Source organism: Mizuhopecten yessoensis, unplaced genomic scaffold, assembly GCF_002113885.1.
Source record: "Mizuhopecten yessoensis strain PY_sf001 unplaced genomic scaffold, ASM211388v2 scaffold4931, whole genome shotgun sequence".
Lineage (NCBI taxonomy): Eukaryota > Metazoa > Mollusca > Bivalvia > Pectinida > Pectinidae > Mizuhopecten > Mizuhopecten yessoensis.
The window spans coordinates 183188-202949 of NW_018405793.1; the positions used below are offsets into that span (position 1 = coordinate 183188).

General features: G+C 39.3%; 1 protein-coding gene across 6 annotated transcripts in view; it reads right to left on the bottom strand.

The window, feature by feature from the left end:
* Positions 1-19762, bottom strand: part of LOC110450026 (histone deacetylase 4-like) — a 230447-nt gene that overhangs the window by 8425 nt on the left and 202260 nt on the right. For all 6 annotated transcript variants that reach the window (XM_021497237.1, XM_021497233.1, XM_021497232.1 and 3 more), the window contains 6 exons: positions 18166-18219; positions 11266-11321; positions 10332-10419; positions 7292-7509; positions 6381-6499; positions 4611-4744 (listed from right to left, as the gene is read on the bottom strand). In XM_021497237.1, the coding sequence (XP_021352912.1) occupies positions 4611-4744; positions 6381-6499; positions 7292-7509; positions 10332-10419; positions 11266-11321; positions 18166-18219 (669 nt within the window). The remainder of the gene's footprint in view (positions 1-4610; positions 4745-6380; positions 6500-7291; positions 7510-10331; positions 10420-11265; positions 11322-18165; positions 18220-19762) is intronic.

Genomic DNA, 19762 nt, shown 5'->3' on the forward strand with positions numbered 1-19762 from the left:
TACTATCAAACTGCTACCTAATACTGATAATGCTAACCCAAATTGAATTACTTCCAATGGAAATTAAACAAATGTTGGTCCAAAATGTGATTTCCCTATATAAACTATAGTAAAGTTTACCCCCTCCCAAGGGGGAAACGTGAGACCCCAGGGTCAAGAAATTCACAATTTTGGTAAAGCACCTTAAGACCCTTCCATCTATGAAGAGTATTTGATTCTACCATATCTGGGTCTTGAGAAGAAGATTTTTGAAATTTTAGTCAATTTGACCCTTTTTGGCCCCGCCCCTCAGGCCCCTGGGGACTTGGGACTATACCAGCCACTATTTTTGTTGACCTTTGTCCATGGAAGGTTCCTGCAAAATTTCATTGAAATTGGATCAGGGGTTTTGGAGAAGAAATCGAAAATGTAAATTGTTTACGGACGGACGACGGACGATGACGGACAAAAGGCGATCGCAATAGAGGAAAGAAGCGAAAAGATCAAACTGGTTTGTTTCACCTGAGACAAAGTCTCAAGTGACCTAAAAATTATAAAAATAAAACTGTACTAAAATTGGTATAAGCATGATGAAGTGGGCTATGTGAGCTTCACATTTGAAAAAAAAAAGATTTTTTTGGTTCCAGAATAAAATTTTGGCCATAATCATGAAAAGCTAGCTTTACAGGAGGTAGCACACGACGCAAAATTGCAAAAAATCAAGTTTTACAACTTTACTGGGACCCAGATAATTCTGCAACCAGGTAGGTAATCTTTAATTTCAGACAGAACTTAGGAAAAAAAATACTAGTTGCGGGGGTCAAATTTTGGGTCAAAAATAGCACACAAGTGACATACATAGATAAAAGAGGTTTATACACTTCTCAGTACTTTATATGTATTGTAAATGTAATGCAGTTTACAAATATATATACATGTATACATGTGTTGTGTAGGGTAAATCCGCTGTGTTTTCATTTCCTCGACATGTGCCTTGTTTATCAGAGTCGGGCCATTTCTACTGTATACTGCTACCTTTGTACCATCTTCATTAGTTCTTTGTCAGTTTGATCTTTTCGCTTCTTTCCTCTAATCTGTTTGATCGAGTCATGTTAACAGTAAATGCACCTTGAGGTAACTTTTGATCTAAACTTAATACTGATGTGTATGAAAGCCAACCTTCAAAGTGAGTTTGTCATTTCATATATTTACTAGTACAGTCCTTTTTTTCTTTTTTTTTTCAAACATTTTACTTCCTCAGCACATTTAGGATACTGCCGGGGTTGGGGAGCCCTGGGATCAGCATCTTCACAACCATGTGTCCTCACACAAGAGGGCTGTCATACTTTATTTCATACTTACTAGTAATTATATTATTATTGCTTTATTTTCACTGCCTTATTTAACATTTTTACTTACATTCAAACTTACATTCAAAGTTACCGTACAGATTATCCTTACATACATATATGCATACACTCCCTTTGCCTCGCCTCCAGGTGGATTACCCTGTACTGGGCCTCACTTCCCGAACAAGTCGGTCTTGACCTTGGCTGTGTGTATTAATAGTAGCAAGATGGAAACATGCCCTGCTGTTGTATGACAATATTAGGCAGTCTAAATGAGCCGAAGGGCCATGTGAGCTTATGCCGTACTGCGGCCTCCGTCGTCCGTCCGTCAACTTTTTCTTTTGAACGACTTCTTCTGAAGAACTGTAGGACCTAGGGTCATGATATTTGGTCAGTAGGTACCTGGGATGGAGTGCTATAAAGTTTCCTCATTAAAATGACCTTGACCTACTTTCAAGGTCACAGCGGTCAAATATGTTAAAAATTTCAAACAACAATATCCTAAGACCCATTTGAACTAGAGTCATGATACTTGGGTATGTTATGTAGACCAGCAGTGCAAATATTTTTCTCAATTACAGTAATGAGGTCAAAGGTCAACTTTAAATGCTAGTCGGGGGTCAAATGTCAACTTTGGTTAAAAGCTTTAACAATCTTCTTCTCAAGTTCCATAAGGCCCAGGGTCATGATATTTTGCCAGTAGGTACCTGGGATGGAGTGCTATAAAGTTTCCTCATTAAAATGACCTTAATCTACTTTCAAGGTCACAGCGGATAAATATGTTAAAAATTTCAAACAACAATATCCTAACAACCATTTGAACTAGATTTATGGTACTTGGGTATTTTATGTAGACCAGCAGTGCAAATATTTTTTTCAGTTACAGTTATGAGGTCAAAGGTCAACTTTAAGTGCTAGTTTGGGGTCAAATGTCAACTTTGGTTAAAAGCTTTAACAGTCTTCTTCTCAAGTTCCATAAGGCCCAGGGTCATGATATTTGGCCAGTAAGTACCTTGGATGTGGTGCTATAAAGTTTCCTCATTAAAAAGACCTAGACCTGCTTTGAAGGTCACAGGGGTCAAATATGTTAAAAATTTCAAACAACAATATCCTAAGAACCATTTGAACTAGAGTCATGATACTTGGGTATGTAATGAAGACCAGCAGTCCGAATATTTTTCTCAGTCACAGTTATGAGGTCAAAGGTCAACTATAAATGCAAGTCGGGGGTCAAATGTCAACTTTGGTTTAAAGCTTTAACAGTCTTCTTCTCAAGTTCCATTAGGCCCAGGGTCATGATATTTAGCCAGTAGGTACCTGGGATGGAGTGCTATAAAGTTTCCTCATTAAAATTACCTTGACCTTGAAAATTAAAATTCAAGGTCACTGGGGTCAAATATGTTAAAAACTTCAAAACAACAATATCCTAAAAAACATTTGGACTAGTCATGATACTTAGGTTTGTTATGTAGACCACCTGTGTGAATTGTTTTCTTCATTACAGTAATGAGATCAGCTTACTTGTTAGATCTGTAAAGACGCGAAACTCGTTAAGTTAAAACAGAAAGTAGAAATGTGGATTGCTACGACGAGTAAGTATATGCCGTATAGATATACTAGAAACACTCTGGCCTACAATATTTCGTTATTATTATATTCACTAGTGTATCAGATGCTAGAAGCAAACAGGTTCAGGCCTTTTTTCTGTTGTATTGATTTCGTTTTCCATAAATAGTTTTCCAGATCTTGTTTCAATATATTTATAACATTTATTGATAAGGTTTTGCATTCACTTATGTGGTATGTTCTGTAAATGGAGTATCCTATTAGTGTATATATAATGTTGGGTGTTTCATATACAGGGACGCTGATGTTGTTTCCCATTACTTTAAATTCTAATATTCTGCTTTTGTTTATTTTACATGCTGAATTGACCCAGAGCGTTTTTAAGTAGGAGCATTCTACAAAGTCTTGTAGTCTTCACATTTCCCACAATGTTTACATTTTGGGGTGTTTGAAATTTTCTATTTTTCAAGTTGTTGCTGTGTAGGAACTATTTGATTAATGAGTTTATATTTAAATTGAACAATTCTATTATCGTGTATTTTCTTGAATATGAATTCTGATATTTCAGACCATCTTGATTTTCTTATAGATGTATCAAATGTTTTATTCCACGCTTCATATATATAGGGTTTGATAAATTTCTGTTTTATTAATATGCTGTAGGAAGTTTTGCTGTTTAGCTGTTCTATAGAGATTTTTTTATCGGTAGGGCTGTCTAAAACTTTCAATTGTGTTTTGTAGTGTAATGTTGGGTAGGTTGTAAGTTTGAGTTTATTCACCCATTCCTTCGGTATAGCCTGTTTTAATTGTGTTAGTTCTGACATCCAGTTTCTTTTGTTTTTTAAGTTTGATAAAATCATTATTTGAGAGATGGAACAATTCTCAAAAATATCGTCAATTAGTAGTATACCTGAATTTATCCAGTTAGTAAAAATTAGTACTTTATTTTTGATTTTGATATGTTTGTTTCCCCATATTGGTTGTTTTCTTACTTCCAGCTGATTGATATAATTTTTCGTTTGTTCTCCACCCAGTGTAATCCAAGCTTTGATAACTTCTTGATAAAATAATGGTGTTTCTTTTATTTTTGGTAGAGATTTAATTTCGTCTAGATTCATTTTTAAAATGAGCAGGTCTTTCCCATATTTGTTTAAAAAGTAGTTTGGTATGATTTTCCAGGTCGCAGGAGTGTTTTCTTTTATTAGTGTTTTGACCCATTGATCCTAAATTATAACTTAGGACCAGAGTGACCATTGATCCTAAATTATTACTTAGGACCAGAGTGACCATTGATCCTAAATTATAACTTAGGACCAGAGTGACCATTGATCATGAATTATAATTTAGGACCAGAGTGACCTTTGATCCTGAATTATAACTTAGGACCAGAGAGACCATTGATCCTAAATTATAACTTAGGACCAGAGAGACCATTGATCCTGAATTATAACTTAGGACCAGAGTGAGAATTGATCCTGAATTATAACTTAGGACCAGAGTGACCATTGATCCTGAATAATAACTTAGGACCAGAGTGAGAATTGATCCTGAATGAAAACTATCCAACAATATCAATTCATTTAATTAACAACATCAAGCTATTTAAATGTTCTCCTTATTTTCGACAGAATTCTTTTTGTAGATTTCTCTCTAAACAACTTTGTCCTTACAATTTGAAGCGTGGAAGGCAATAGTGGGTAACAGGATCGTACTCACCTCCTCTCCCAGAAGGGCCTTCACACACATTTCTGTGCAGTCACAAATAGCTGTCAATTCATATCCTCCCTCTAAGGCTAACACGATTTTCCCATCAGCCAACCCCATCAACTCTCGAGTCATGTGACCAAAACCTGTGACAAAACAAATGCAAAATGTTAAAATGACTTTTAGAATAAATCATTATATTTTAAGAAAGTATCAAGACATTGTGACAACAAGATATCCTTTATTAGAAATAATTGATAAGATGTGAAGTTTAAGAATCTATACTGCACTCAACTTTGATTTATTGTAGAGCTATCTCTCTTCAACAACATTTCATTACAATTATCTGTTTGTAGGTTTTACATGTGTCACTTACCAATGAACACAGGTTAAATTACCATTCATAGCACATCATACAGATGTCATTAGTTGAAACTCTTTGAAACAAGAGGCCCAACGGGCCTGCATCGTTCACCTGGTATCAATCTCACACTTGTAATCTTAAAAGTGGACTAAAATACAGCTACAGACAGAATATCAGTGTTTGATTCATAAAAACCTATTAAAAGATTTAAACATGACGCCTGTGACCTTGAATGTCAAACAAGGACATTAGGTTGAAAGAGGATCAAGGTCATTCATTTGACGAACTTGGTAGCTTTTCATCCCATCATGCTTCAGGCCCAATATCAGTACCCTGGGCTTTTCGGTTATTGAGAAGAAGTTGTTTGAAGATTTCAAGACATTTTACCCCCGTGACCTTGAAAGTGGGTCAAGATCATTCATTTGAACAAACTTGGTAGCCTTTCATCCAAGCATGCTACTGGCCTTATATCAGTACCCTTGGCTTTTCGGTTATTGAGAAGAAGTTGTTTGAAGATTTTAAGACATTTGACCCCTGTGACCTTGAAAGTTGGTCAAGGTCATTCATTTGAACGAACTTACTAGCCCTTCATCCCAGCATGCTACAGGCCCAATATCAGTACCCTAGGCCTTTTGGTTATTGAGAAGAAGTCGTTGGAAGATTTCAACATATTTGACCCCTGTGACATTGAAAGTGGGTCTAGGTCATTCATTTGAACAAACTTGGTAGCCCTTCATCCCAGCATGCTACTGGCCAAATATCATCACCCTAGGCCTTTTGGTTTTTGAGAGGAAGTCGTTTGAAGATTTTAAGACATTTGACCCCTGTGACCTTGAAAGTTGGTCAACGTCATTCATTTGAACAAACTTTGTAGCCCTTCATCCCAGCATGCTACAGGCCCAATATAAGTACCCTGGGCCTTTTGGTTATTGAGAAGAAGTTGTTTGAAGATTTAAAGACATTTGACCTCTATGACCTTGAAAGTGGGTCAAGGTCATTCATTTGGATAAACTTGGTAGCCCTTCATCCCAGCATGCTACCGGCCCAATATCAGTACCCTGGTGCTTTTGGTTATTGAGAAAAAGTTGTTTTTTGAAGATTTTAAGACATTTGACCCCTGTGACCTTGAAAGTGGGTCAAGGTCCTTCATTTGAACAAACTTGGTAACCCTTTATCCCAGCATGCTACTGGCCAAATATCATCACCCTAACCCTTTTTGTTATTCAGAAGAAGTTGTTTAAAGTAAAATATTGACGCCAGACGATGGCCGGACGACGGACGGACAGACGACAGACGTCGCACCACGGCATAAGCTCACCTGGTCCGAAAGGGCCAGGTATGCTAAAAAGTATTCATTGATGAAGGAAAGATATGGACAGTTACAGAGTAGACACATTGCCATGAGGGTGTTTACATACATGAAGCTGAGACTTCATAGCCGCCAAGGGGAGCTGCATGCCCCATAGCTGCGTCGAATCCTGACGATACCAACACCATGTCTGGTTGGAACTCCTTAGCCATCGGCATCACTAATGTTCTGAGGGAGAAAATAGAAGCAGTTATTTGAAAAGAACAAAAAGAAAAAGTAAGAAACAGAATTTAAACAACAATGAAATTCACAACAAGAGGCCCAGATGGCCTGTATCGCTCACCTGAATGTGTTTAAAATAATTGGTATGAAGTAAAGATATAGCACTCAATGGTAGGTCCTGTAAATACTTGGGATTTTAAATATTTTAAACATTTACTACTATATGTTCCCTCTAGTGGTCCTCTGCCTGAGGGGGGCCAAAGCATTCTTTCATACAAAATTGAGTCCCCTTTGCCGAAAGATGTTCCACCTAAAATTTGGTTTAAATCCCTCCATTTTACTAAAGGAGAAAGATGTTAAACATTTCCCCCTTTTAGGACCCGCCCCTTTCTTATATACGAAATTCAGTCCACCTTGCATTAGGTTGCCCCTGGCAAATTTTGGCAAAATCCATAGAACTGTTTAGAACTAGTATCATTTTGAAGGAAATGTTGACGGAAGGATAGGGGGTAGGTGGTAGGAGGGATAGGGGGTAGGTGGTAGGAAGGATAGGGGGTAGGTGGTAGGAAGGATAGGGGGTAGGTGAGCTAAATATGTCTTATTGAGACACTGTTTTATCATTTTTTCAGGTTCATGTATAAACCTTTTCACTAACATTTCAAATAAGTTAGATTCATTAACAATTTTTTTTAAAAACAAACTTCAATTTATTACAGAATTCAGATATGTAAAAAGGAAAAGAAAAAGAGACTAGTTATTTTTTCCAGCTGAGAAAAAACATGGACTGAGAATGCTCACCTAAATGCTGCTAGATATTCAGCGTCTTTTAACGGTGGGTTCAGACCTCCTCCAAAGGCAATATTGACGTTGAATCCTAGTCCCTTACCCTCCCCACATTCTCCGGGTGAGCCAGTGCCCGGAAAAAAGTTGCCATTGTCGTGACGATGCATTGAAATATACAACACATTTGGATCAGTGTAAAACATCTGCTGAGTTGAGTTACCATGGTGAACATCCTGTAATGACAAAATCAAAATATCGTTAAGAGTGGAATCTTGTTAATTTGATGTCTGATTCAATTCTGGAATAACTTTTCAAGAATAATGAAATGTCAGTCATCAGGAATAGTATTTGATAATCAGGGTCCAACATGTCTAATGTGTTTAGGATGAAACCAACTTTGACCCAGAAATAAGAGGAGATGATAATCTTACTGTTACACTGTCAGGGGTGTCATACCTTACTGTAACACTGTCAGGGGTGTCATACCTTACTGTAACACTGTCAGGGGTGTCATACCTTACTGTAACACTGTCAGGGGTGTCATACCTTACTGTAACACTGTCAGGGGTGTCATACCTTACTGTAACACTGTCAGGGGTGTCATACCTTACTGTAACACTGTCAGGGGTGTCATACCTTACTGTAACACTGTCAGGGGTGTCATACCTTACTGTAACACTGTCAGGGGTGTCATACCTTACTGTAACACTGTCAGGGGTGTCATACCTTACTGTAACACTGTCAGGGGTGTCATACCTTACTGTAACACTGTCAGGGGTGTCATACCTTACTGTAACACTGTCAGGGGTGTCATACCTTACTGTAACACTGTCAGGGGTGTCATACCTTACTGTAACACTGTCAGGGGTGTCATACCTTACTGTAACACTGTCAGGGGTGTCATACCTTACTGTAACACTGTCAGGGGTGTCATACCTTACTGTAACACTGTCAGGGGTGTCATACCTTACTGTAACACTGTCAGGGGTGTCATACCTTACTGTAACACTGTCAGGGGTGTCATACCTTACTGTAACACTGTCAGGGGTGTCATACCTTACTGTAACACTGTCAGGGGTGTCATACCTTACTGTAACACTGTCAGGGGTGTCATACCTTACTGTAACACTGTCAGGGGTGTCATACCTTACTGTAACACTGTCAGGGGTGTCATACCTTACTGTAACACTGTCAGGGGTGTCATACCTTACTGTAACACTGTCAGGGGTGTCATACCTTACTGTAACACTGTCAGGGGTGTCATACCTTACTGTAACACTGTCAGGGGTGTCATACCTTACTGTAACACTGTCAGGGGTGTCATACCTTACTGTAACACTGTCAGGGGTGTCATACCTTACTGTAACACTGTCAGGGGTGTCATACCTTACTGTAACACTGTCAGGGGTGTCATACCTTACTGTAACACTGTCAGGGGTGTCATACCTTACTGTAACACTGTCAGGGGTGTCATACCTTACTGTAACACTGTCAGGGGTGTCATACCTTACTGTAACACTGTCAGGGGTGTCATACCTTACTGTAACACTGTCAGGGGTGTCATACCTTACTGTAACACTGTCAGGGGTGTCATACCTTACTGTAACACTGTCAGGGGTGTCATACCTTACTGTAACACTGTCAGGGGTGTCATACCTTACTGTAACACTGTCAGGGGTGTCATACCTTACTGTAACACTGTCAGGGGTGTCATACCTTACTGTAACACTGTCAGGGGTGTCATACCTTACTGTAACACTGTCAGGGGTGTCATACCTTACTGTAACACTGTCAGGGGTGTCATACCTTACTGTAACACTGTCAGGGGTGTCATACCTTACTGTAACACTGTCAGGGGTGTCATACCTTACTGTAACACTGTCAGGGGTGTCATACCTTACTGTAACACTGTCAGGGGTGTCATACCTTACTGTAACACTGTCAGGGGTGTCATACCTTACTGTAACACTGTCAGGGGTGTCATACCTTACTGTAACACTGTCAGGGGTGTCATACCTTACTGTAACACTGTCAGGGGTGTCATACCTTACTGTAACACTGTCAGGGGTGTCATACCTTACTGTAACACTGTCAGGGGTGTCATACCTTACTGTAACACTGTCAGGGGTGTCATACCTTACTGTAACACTGTCAGGGGTGTCATACCTTACTGTAACACTGTCAGGGGTGTCATACCTTACTGTAACACTGTCAGGGGTGTCATACCTTACTGTAACACTGTCAGGGGTGTCATACCTTACTGTAACACTGTCAGGGGTGTCATACCTTACTGTAACACTGTCAGGGGTGTCATACCTTACTGTTACACTGTCAGGGGTGTCATACCTTACTGTTACACTGTCAGGGGTGTCATCCTTATAATGAATGCCATAGTAACTGCTATTTTCTTTATTCCAAATGTTTCGAAAAATATTATGGACAGAAAGTTTTGAATTTGGTCATTTCAAATGCCTACCTCGTTATTTATGGAGAATCACCATATTTATATTTTGATTATATGTCTTATTGACTTTATTTTAACGGAATTTTGAGAGCTATCTAAGAATATTTCAGGTCTATTTTAAGAACAGTCCATATGTATTATTTAGAATAGATGTATCTTTAAAATGAAAGTCTAAACATTGTACTTTTTTATCCAATGAAAACCTTAAGTTTTTCCATTCATTTATTTTTTATGAATTTAACATATTTTCTTATCACAATCAAATCAATACCTTGTCGTGTAAAAATTGCTAGACATTAGGTCATACTGTCTCTAAACGGGAAATAGCGCACATGTTGTTAGGGAATGGCTTTGGTGTAAGAGTTACTTCCCTTCTATTGTAAGATTGTGTATTTCTTCTGATAATGGTCAACTATATTGACATACCATGTTGTTTATAATAAGACATAAGTGTTTCCTCTATTGTAACTTTACACATTTATCTTCACAGACTTAAAAGCATTTTCAAATGATTAAATAAAATTATTTTTTCCCCACAAATCATGGTAAACAGGCTTTCCTTTAGCTGGCACATAAATCTAATAAACATACCCAGTCAACAATTAAAATCCTTTCTAGTTTGCATTTTTCCCTCAACTGTTTGGCAGCAATGGCTATAGAGTTGAAGTAGCAGAAACCCCTGGAAGAATAAACAAATAAAGTTCTGATAATTTTGGCATTCAAATGTAGCTTCAACCATTACAGCCAAGTAAGTAATCCTTACACACCCTGCTGATACACTATGCATCCTCCCAAGGTACATAAAGTAAAACGAGTATCAAAACAAGAGGCCTAATGGGTCTGAATCACTCACCTGGTATTTTAATCCCACGCTTGTAATCTTAAATGTGGACTAAAATAAAGCTATAGGCAAAATATCAGTGTTTGATTCTATTAAAAGATTTATACATATGACTCATGTGACCAAACAAGGACATTAAGTTGAACAAACTTTATAGCCTTTCATTCCAACATTTGACCCCTGTGACCTTGTAAATGGGCGAAGGTCATTCATTTTAACAAACTTGGTAGCCCTTCATCCCATCATGCTACTGGTTTTTTGGTTACTGGGAAGAAGTTGTTCAAAGTAAAAAGTTGACGCCAGACAGATGCCGGACAGATGCGCCGCGGCATAAGCTTACTGCCCTTTGGGCAGGTGAGCTCAAACTTTAAGATATAGTTCAGAATAAAAGCGAATTCATTTACAGGGAAAAAGAAAGTGTACTTTAAGTGTTACAATTATCAACAATCCAAATTCTATCTAAATATGTGATGAGGTTGATATAGCTTCATGACGGCTCATCTCCACCAATCTTTATTTATGAAAAAAAATAGTCAATTACTCTAAACCACTGATAAAATCAGTTTAGATAAATCATGAAAAGCTATTTCAGATACATGTCATCTTTGAATTTTCAATCTTGACAGCAATAACATACATTATTTTAACACAAAAAAGCCCTGAATTTTGCCCCGATATACTTACATGGCTTGGTGAGATTCTGCATGGTGACCAGGTGGTCGAACGATGGCAAAACCATTCTGGATAAAAAAACAATGCTGACTTTGAAAGAAGCAGTTTGGGGCCAAACTGATTTGAGTTTTTTTTATGTAAAACCCATTTTTATGATAAAACTACTTACCACGTCCAATTACTTTGCAAATGATCTCCAACTACCAGTTCTTTAACTCCAAAAGTAAAATTTCAAATGCCCCGTGCAAATACGAAACTACTCCCTGTCCAAAAGCGGACATACGGGTGTAGGATGCGTGCGCCCGGTTGAGGAAGGATAAGACCTTCCCAAACGTTTATGAGGCTGTCTACGACCGTTATGAGACCGGGTAAAAGAGACCTCTGATCTACTAAGGAGGGGAAAAGTCAGGAATACTGCTTCTTACCCCCAGAGGGTTTGGCACACTGCTTGCCCTTACCCTTGGCTTTGGCCTTAAAGGTAGACTTAGCCTTAGCCGCAGACTGAGTCTGACGAGGCCTCGACTTAGCCTTCTTCTTGGCCTGGCCCGAACCCCGAGGGGTTCATGCCTTACCAGCAGCCGACACTTTTGAAATCAAAAGTGCCGAGGCTACTGGATCTTCCTTAACTTCCTTCAGAATAGAAGAAAGGGCACCCCCAAAGAGCCAAGGACCCTCAATGTCTTACCTTTAAGCACAGAGGCTCGCCTGGTAAGAATCAAATTGGCCAGCAGTGTACACTGCAAAGCTGCAGAGGTCTTTAGACAGTTGTGCAAGGATGAGGTCAACCTATCCTGCACAGCCCGTCTGTCACTCTCATCAACCTCTGACTCCCTGAATGGCACTTCCGATAAACGGAAAAGGGTCACCGTCAGGAAATCAAAATATGAGAGTACCTGGAGAGAAAGCCGCAGGATTTTCTCCAGTTTGTGGTGTTCCTTGGAAGAGAATACCACCTGGTCAGTCGCCGGTCCTGGCCATTGCCGAAGCTTGTGAGTTTCCAGTTTAGCTGGTTGACACTCTAGTTTGGCGTTTTGAATGGCATAGTCTGAGGACCTAACCTCAGACAAATCTGCCAAACTCAACTGTAGGCCAGCTGCACCAGATGCACGAGAGGACGAAGCAGCCTTCTCTGCTATCCTAGCATGGGCGACAGCCAAAGCCGAGGAAACAACAGAACCCTCAGGCAAAGACTTGTTGGAACAAGCTGAAACCTAAGGCGGAACAAGCTGACTCAGCAGCGTTGTCGCCTCTGGAATGGCAGACGCCACAGAGGAAGGACAAACCTCCTCCCCGAGGATTCATGCCAGCCAGAGCATAGTGGGCTTCAGCCTCAACCTCAGGCTCTACCTCAATCTCAGCTGACACCTCATCATCTTCAGATTCCGAAGAATCTGAATCATGACAAGGAAAAGGAGGTTCTGACTGAATCTCAGTCATCACACTCCCAGGTGACCTACGAGAGGCGGGGATATTGATCTTAGAGCGAGATGTCCTAAAAGCACTAATAGGTCTTTTAAACACAACTTCCTCCCCAGCCCCAGAGGTGGGTAGGAGCTGAGCATTCAGCGAGCCCCCTACCTGCTGAGGTGACACCGGTCCCAACCCTGATTAAATCCCGGAGGATTACCTGAGTTGTACCCAAATCCCTGAGGAAATGGTGCCCTAGGATCATAAGGAAAGGAGTGACCCCAGTACTGACCAAACTGACTAGTGGGTACAATGAAAGGAACAGCCTGACCAGAAACCAGAAATGAAAGGCCTAGGGCCAGACATATGACCAGTTTGCTGCTGGAAAGCACCAAAACCATGATGCACAGTACCCGAAGCATGAGGCCCAAAGGACTCATACCCGAGACCATGGGGTGTCGCCCGACTCTTGTCAGACTTGTCACCTTCTCCATTACCCATGGGCGCGGCCCACGGGTTCCATATGGTGCAAGCTGGCACGGAATCGACCCTGACAGGGTTGATACCAGATACTTGACCAGGAAAGAGAAGGGACCGTGAAGAGTCATAAGAGATGGCAGTGCTGCTACACTCTGAGGGGCCCAGATAATTTAAAGAATTACCACTCCCCATCACAGCAGAGGACCCAAAGTCAGAGATTGGAGGAGGGCCCACACTTTCCAGAGATGAACTAACACCAATGGAAGGGGAACCAAACTCCCTGGCAACAGGATAGCAAACACCTGTGCTCTCTAGGCTAGGGCCAGCCAAGGGCTGGATAGTCTTGGGACCTCTTACCACGTTTGTCAGACTTGGAGGAGTCCTTCATGGTTCACAAACAACAAGATAAACAAAAAAATCAGCCTTTATTTGTAAAATAAAATAATTTTAGTTCACAAAAATCACTGTAAACGAAAACGAAAGTGAAAGTAAACAGTCACGAAAAACGGACGGGGACCAAAACACGTGGCAATGGTACCGATGTTTACAACGAAATACGGTGAATAAAGGCAAATATATATATATAAACAATAGCAGGGAAACTTTTATAATAAATGAAGAATGAAAACAAACAATGACACATGTTACCGCCCTCGGAAAACTTGAACGAAGTCCAGGGTAAAAATAACAGCCATGTGCTTCTTTCGAGTTGAAGAAAGAGGAAGTTGGAGGTGCGCGCGTATCTTACACCCGTTTGTCCTGTTTTGACAGGGAGTAGTTTCGTATTTGCGCGGGGCATTTGAAACTTTACTTGGGGAGTTAAAGAACTGGTAGTTGGAGATCATTTGCATTATAATTGGACGTGGTAAGTATTGTTTTTGATAAAAATTAGGATCACAATAGTTAACAGGCAAAGGTAAACAACATTCATTTTTATATAGAAAAGCTGACAACATGATTTCTGACTTGAGGATATTGTCACTACCTTACCTATGAAAAGACATGATTTCTGTATTAAGGATATAGTCACTACATTACTTATGAAAAGACATGGTTTCTGTCTTAAGGATATAGTCACTACACCTTACTTATGAAAAGACATGATTTCTGTCTTAAGGATATAGTCACTACCTTACTTATGAAAAGACATGGTTTCTGTCTTAAGGATATAGTCACTACCTTACCTATGAAAAGACATGATTTCTGTCTTAAGGATATAGCCATTACCTTACCTATGACAAGAGGCCCAAGGGCCTTAGCGGTCACCTGAGTATCATAGATACTGGTAGCTTTATTTTATTGTTAAGATGTGATGTGGAAATCAGCATGTAAACTAAGTGAAATACAATACTTGTCATGTCATCAAAGGATAAGAATTTTAAAATATTTGTAAATGTTCCCTTTGGGGCCCCGCTCTAACCCCTGGGGATGGGGCAGGAATTCCAAGTTTACAATTTGATACCGTCATCCACCAAAGATGTTTCTGACCAAGTAAAAATAATTTCCAACAGAAAATTGTCAAAATATACCCAAAAGTGTTGTTTCCCTATATAAACTATAGTAAACTTTACCCCCTCCCCAAGGGAGAACGGATAGCTCGGGGGTCCTGAAATTTACAATTTAAATAAAGCCCCTGATGATCTTTCCATCCATGCAGAGAAAATGACTGTAATACCTCTGAGACTGGAGGAGAAGATTTTTGAAATATTGGTTAATTTTCCCTTTTGGGCCCCGCCCTGGCCCCTAGGGTTGGGGTAGGAATCCCAATTTTACAATTTGATAGCCTCATCTACCAAGGATAATTCTGACCAAGTTTGAAAAAATTCCATCCACTGGTTCTTGAGAAGAAGTTGATAATGTAAAAGTTTACGCACGACGAACGACGGACGACGACGGACGGAAAGTGATTGGAATAGGTCACTTGAGCAAAGCTCAGGTGACCTAAAAAGACATGATTTCTGTCTTAAGGATATAGTCATTACCTTACTAATGAAAAGACATGATTTCTGTCTAAAGGATATAGTCACTACCTTACCTATGAAAAGACATAACTTATGTCTTACAAATATAGTCACTACCTTACTTCTGAAAAGACATGATGTCTGACTTAAGGATATAGTCACTATACCTTACTTACGAAAAGACATGATGTCTGACTTAAGGATATAGTCACCACAGGGATCTGATAATTGATTACAGCTATATTTGGACCTAAACTAAGGTGTTCAGAGTAATTTTACGTTTTTTGGGATCAGATGAACTGTTGGTTAAAATGCCAACCCCAATGATAGGTTAAGAGAGGGAAGCTCGCGATGTTGAAAAATTGACCCCACCTCTATATCCTTTCTAGTTAACATATAAAACAAGAGGCCTAATGGGCCTGAATCACTTACCTGGTATTAATCTCACACTTGTAATCTTAAAAATGGACTAAAATACAGCTACAGGCAGAATATCAGTGTTTGATTCATAAGAACCTATTAAAAGATATAAACGTATGACGCCTGTGACCTTGAATGTCGAACAAGGACATTAGGTTGAACAGAGTTTTAAGTCTTCCATCCCGTCATGCTTTTTACAAAATATCATTACCCTGGACCTTTTGGTTATACAGAACAAGTCATTTAAAGATTTAAACATATATTGACGACTGTGACCTTGAATATGGACGAAGGTCATTCATTTTGACAAAATTGGTAGCCCTTCATCCACGCCTGTTAATGACCAAATATCATCACACTTGGCCTTTGGTTAATCGAGAAGAAGTCGTTTAAAGGTTTTAAACATATTTGACCCCTGTGACCTTGAGTATATGTAAAGGTCATTCATTTGAACAAACCTTATAGCCCTATATCTCAGCATGCTACTGGCCAAATATCATTATCATAGGCCTCTTGGTTATTCAGAAGAAGTTGTATAAAAGTTTTAAACATATTTGACCCCAGTGACCTTGAATATAAGTAAATATCATTCATTTGAATAAACCTTGTTGCCCTTTATACCAGCATGCTACTGGCCAAATATCATCATCCTAGGACTTTAGGTTATTGAGAAGAAGTTGTTTAAAGGTTTTAAACATATATGACCCCTGAGACCTTAAAAATAAGTAAAGGTCATTCATTTGAACAAACTTGGTAACCCTTCATCCTAGCATGGTACTGGCCAAATATCATCACTCTGGGCATTTTGGTTATTCAGGAGAAGTTGTTTAAAGGTTTTTAACATATTGACCCCTGTGACCTTAAATATAAGTCAAGGTCATTCATTTGAACAAACTTGGTAGCCCTTCATCCCAGCCTGCTCCTGGCCTAATATCATCATCCTAGGACTTGCGGTTATTTAGGAAAAGTTGTTTAAATGTTTTTAACATATTTGACCCCTGTGACCTTGAATATATGTCAAGGTCATTCATTTGAACACCCCCGGTAGCCCTTCATCCCAGCCTGATCCTGGCCAAATATCATCACTCTGGGCATTTTGGTTATTCAGGAGAAGTTGTTTAAAGGTTTTTAACACTTTTGACCCCTGTGACCTTGAGTATAAGTAAAGGTCATTCATTTGAACAAACTTGGTAGCCCTTCATCCTAGCATGTTACTGGCCAAATATCATTATTCTAGGTCTCTTAGTTATTAAGAAGAAGTTGTATAACAAAAAAATAAGATGATTGACCCATGTGACCTTGAAAACATATGAAGGTCATTCATTTGAACAAACTTGGTTGGCTTTCATATCAGCAATCTACTGGCCAAATATCATCACTCTGGGCATTTTGGTTATTCAGAAGAAGTTGTTTAAAGTTTTTAACATATTTGACCCATGTGACCTCGAAAATAGGTGAACGTCATTTATTTGAACAAGCTTGTTAGCCCTCCATCCCAGTTTGCTTCTGGCCAAATATCATCACCCTAGGCCTTTTGGTTATTAAGAAGAAGTTGTTTAAAGCAAAATATTGACACCGGACGACGGATGCTGCACCATGGCATAAGCTCCCTTGGCCCTTTGGGCCAGGTGAGCTAAAAATGTTCAATACAGTTGGAAAGATGGACAATTTTTCTTTTAAAATCCTTGTAATAATGTACATCAAATGTTTTCTTGTTCCTCAGACATAATAATAATAATGATAATTTGAGGTTCTTATATACCGCTATATCACAACCTAGTTCGTAGGTCGTCTCAAAGCGGTTCACAAATTATCCTCCCGGTTATAGGGCCTTTGCAACCAGCCAAAATCTTTCTAAACTCCCTGGGGAGCATACAGCTGGTGCCGCCATTTCGGCGCTCATAACTAGCATTCTACAATTCTAGCATTGCCCAACCACATACTCATTTACAGCTGAGTAGACTGGAACAAGCAGAGTAAAGTATCTTGCTGAAAGCTACAACACAGTGCCGTGCCGTGACTATAACCCTTCGGTTACGAGCCAGGCGTCCTACCACACGACTACTGTGCCTCCTTGGATCTTTGTTTCCTCCAAAAACAAAGTTTTTCGCATTCGAAACATGTGTTGATTGGATGATTATTTTAGGGGAAAAGAAGCTTGCTTCCAGCCAATCACACCACAGGTTTCGGCACGTGGCCGACATCAACCTCATGAATATGCAAAAATATTTCTGTGAAAATTGGAAATGACTCTATATTGGCCAATTTGTACATAAAGATGCCACATGTTAGCGATTATTAAGTGTCTTTTTGTAAACATGTGCATGCGCCAGTTAAACAACTTTAGTTCCTAACCATGTTTAATACCCTGACAGAACACAGCTAGTGCACGGAATATTACTGTCACATCGCTGACAGACACATGTGTATTGTCATGATATTACTTTGATTACACTTTGATTATATAATCGCGACCTGGCCACCGATCCCTGATTTAATACTTAATTGATATGTTTCCTGTACAATTGCCAGAACAAAAATGTATGTCCAGGTGGTCGATCAAACTATTAATCCGTAATTGCAATTTCAGTCCACCCTCCACATTCTGACTTGACTGTTTGCCACAAATTTTGCCTTCACTTACCTTCAACTCCCTGTTGGCAACTCTTGTAGCTAACTCTGTCACACATCCTGCAGCCTGAAATATCAAATGATATTTTACAAATAAAGTGAAGATCAAAAGCAGCTATCATTAAAACTTTTTCTACCAATGTACATATTCTTGGTTGGAGGAATAGATGAATATATGTGTTGTATGCACTTTCACTTATGTTACCTCGCTATCCCCATATTCATAGTCCGTTCCAAATGTCCAGTTTGACCACTTAAATTGTTCGGGAATGCCCTGTTAAAAATAGCGCCAATAACGTCACCTGGCAGTTTTGAAATGAGGCAGTAAACACAGGTGGTCTGACTGAGATGCAAAGTTTCCAAAGGGGCCACTAGAGAGGGGCCTTTAGGCAACTGCAACTTCTTATCGCACTATGAAACCAAGCAATATGATTTCTTAGTCTGTGTTGAAACCTACTGAATCAGTAATTATCCATCATCAGAAGTTAATTGCACACATGCCAATATTCAGAATTTAAATGGAAGAAATATTTGTTGGCATCTCAGCATTATTTATAGACACTGGGAAATATCTATGACAGGAATGCGACTGGTACAAATGGGTAAGCAAATTAAGACCTTCCCTCAACCATGGGACAAACCTTTCTGTAAAAAGGAATAATCAAGAGACGAATATCCTTTTTCAAATGTTTTCATAAGTGTATGTATGTATTGACAAGTATAAACAAGAGGCCCAATGGGCCTGCATCGCTCACCTGGTATTAATCTCACACTTGTAATCTTAAAAGTGGACTAAAATACAGCTACCGGCAGAATATCAGTGTTTGATTCATAATAACCTATTAAAAGATTTAAACATATGATGCATGTGACCTTGAATGTCGAACAAGGACATTAGGTTGAACAGAGTTTATAGTCTTCCAACCAAGAATGCTTCTGGCCAAATATCATCACCCTTGGCATTTTGCTTATTAAGAAGTTGTTTAACAGTTTTTAACATATTTGACCCTGTGACCTTGAATATATGTCAAGGTCATTCATTTGAACAAACTTGGTAGTTTTTCATCCCAGCATGTTACTGGCATTATCATAGGCCTCTTGGTTGTTCAAAAGAAGTTGTTTAAAGGTTAAAACATATTCAACCTTTGTGACCTTGAATATAAGTCAAGGTCATTCATTTGAACAAACTTGGTAGCCATTCATCCGAGCATATTACTGGCAAAATATCATCAGCCTGGGCCTATTGGTTATTGAGAAGAAGTTGTTGAAAGTAAAAAGTTGACGCCTGACGGCCGGACCCTCAACAACGGACGCCGGTGTCATGCATAAAAAGTACCCCCCTACCAAAAAGTATCCGGATACTTTTTATACCTGCATAAAAAGTACCCCCCTTGTGATAAAAAAAATATTTATCTATTTTCAAACCAATTGAGTTCAGAATTTGATCAGGATGTAACAGTTGAATATTTATCCACCCCTACCCAAACAATCCCCACCCCCGGGGCCAGGAAATGATGCCAAAATATTTTTTAAACACTGGTTTGGAGAGTCATGAAGAAACATTTACAGTTATGTTATAGTCATTACCCAACCTATATTCAATTCCCCAC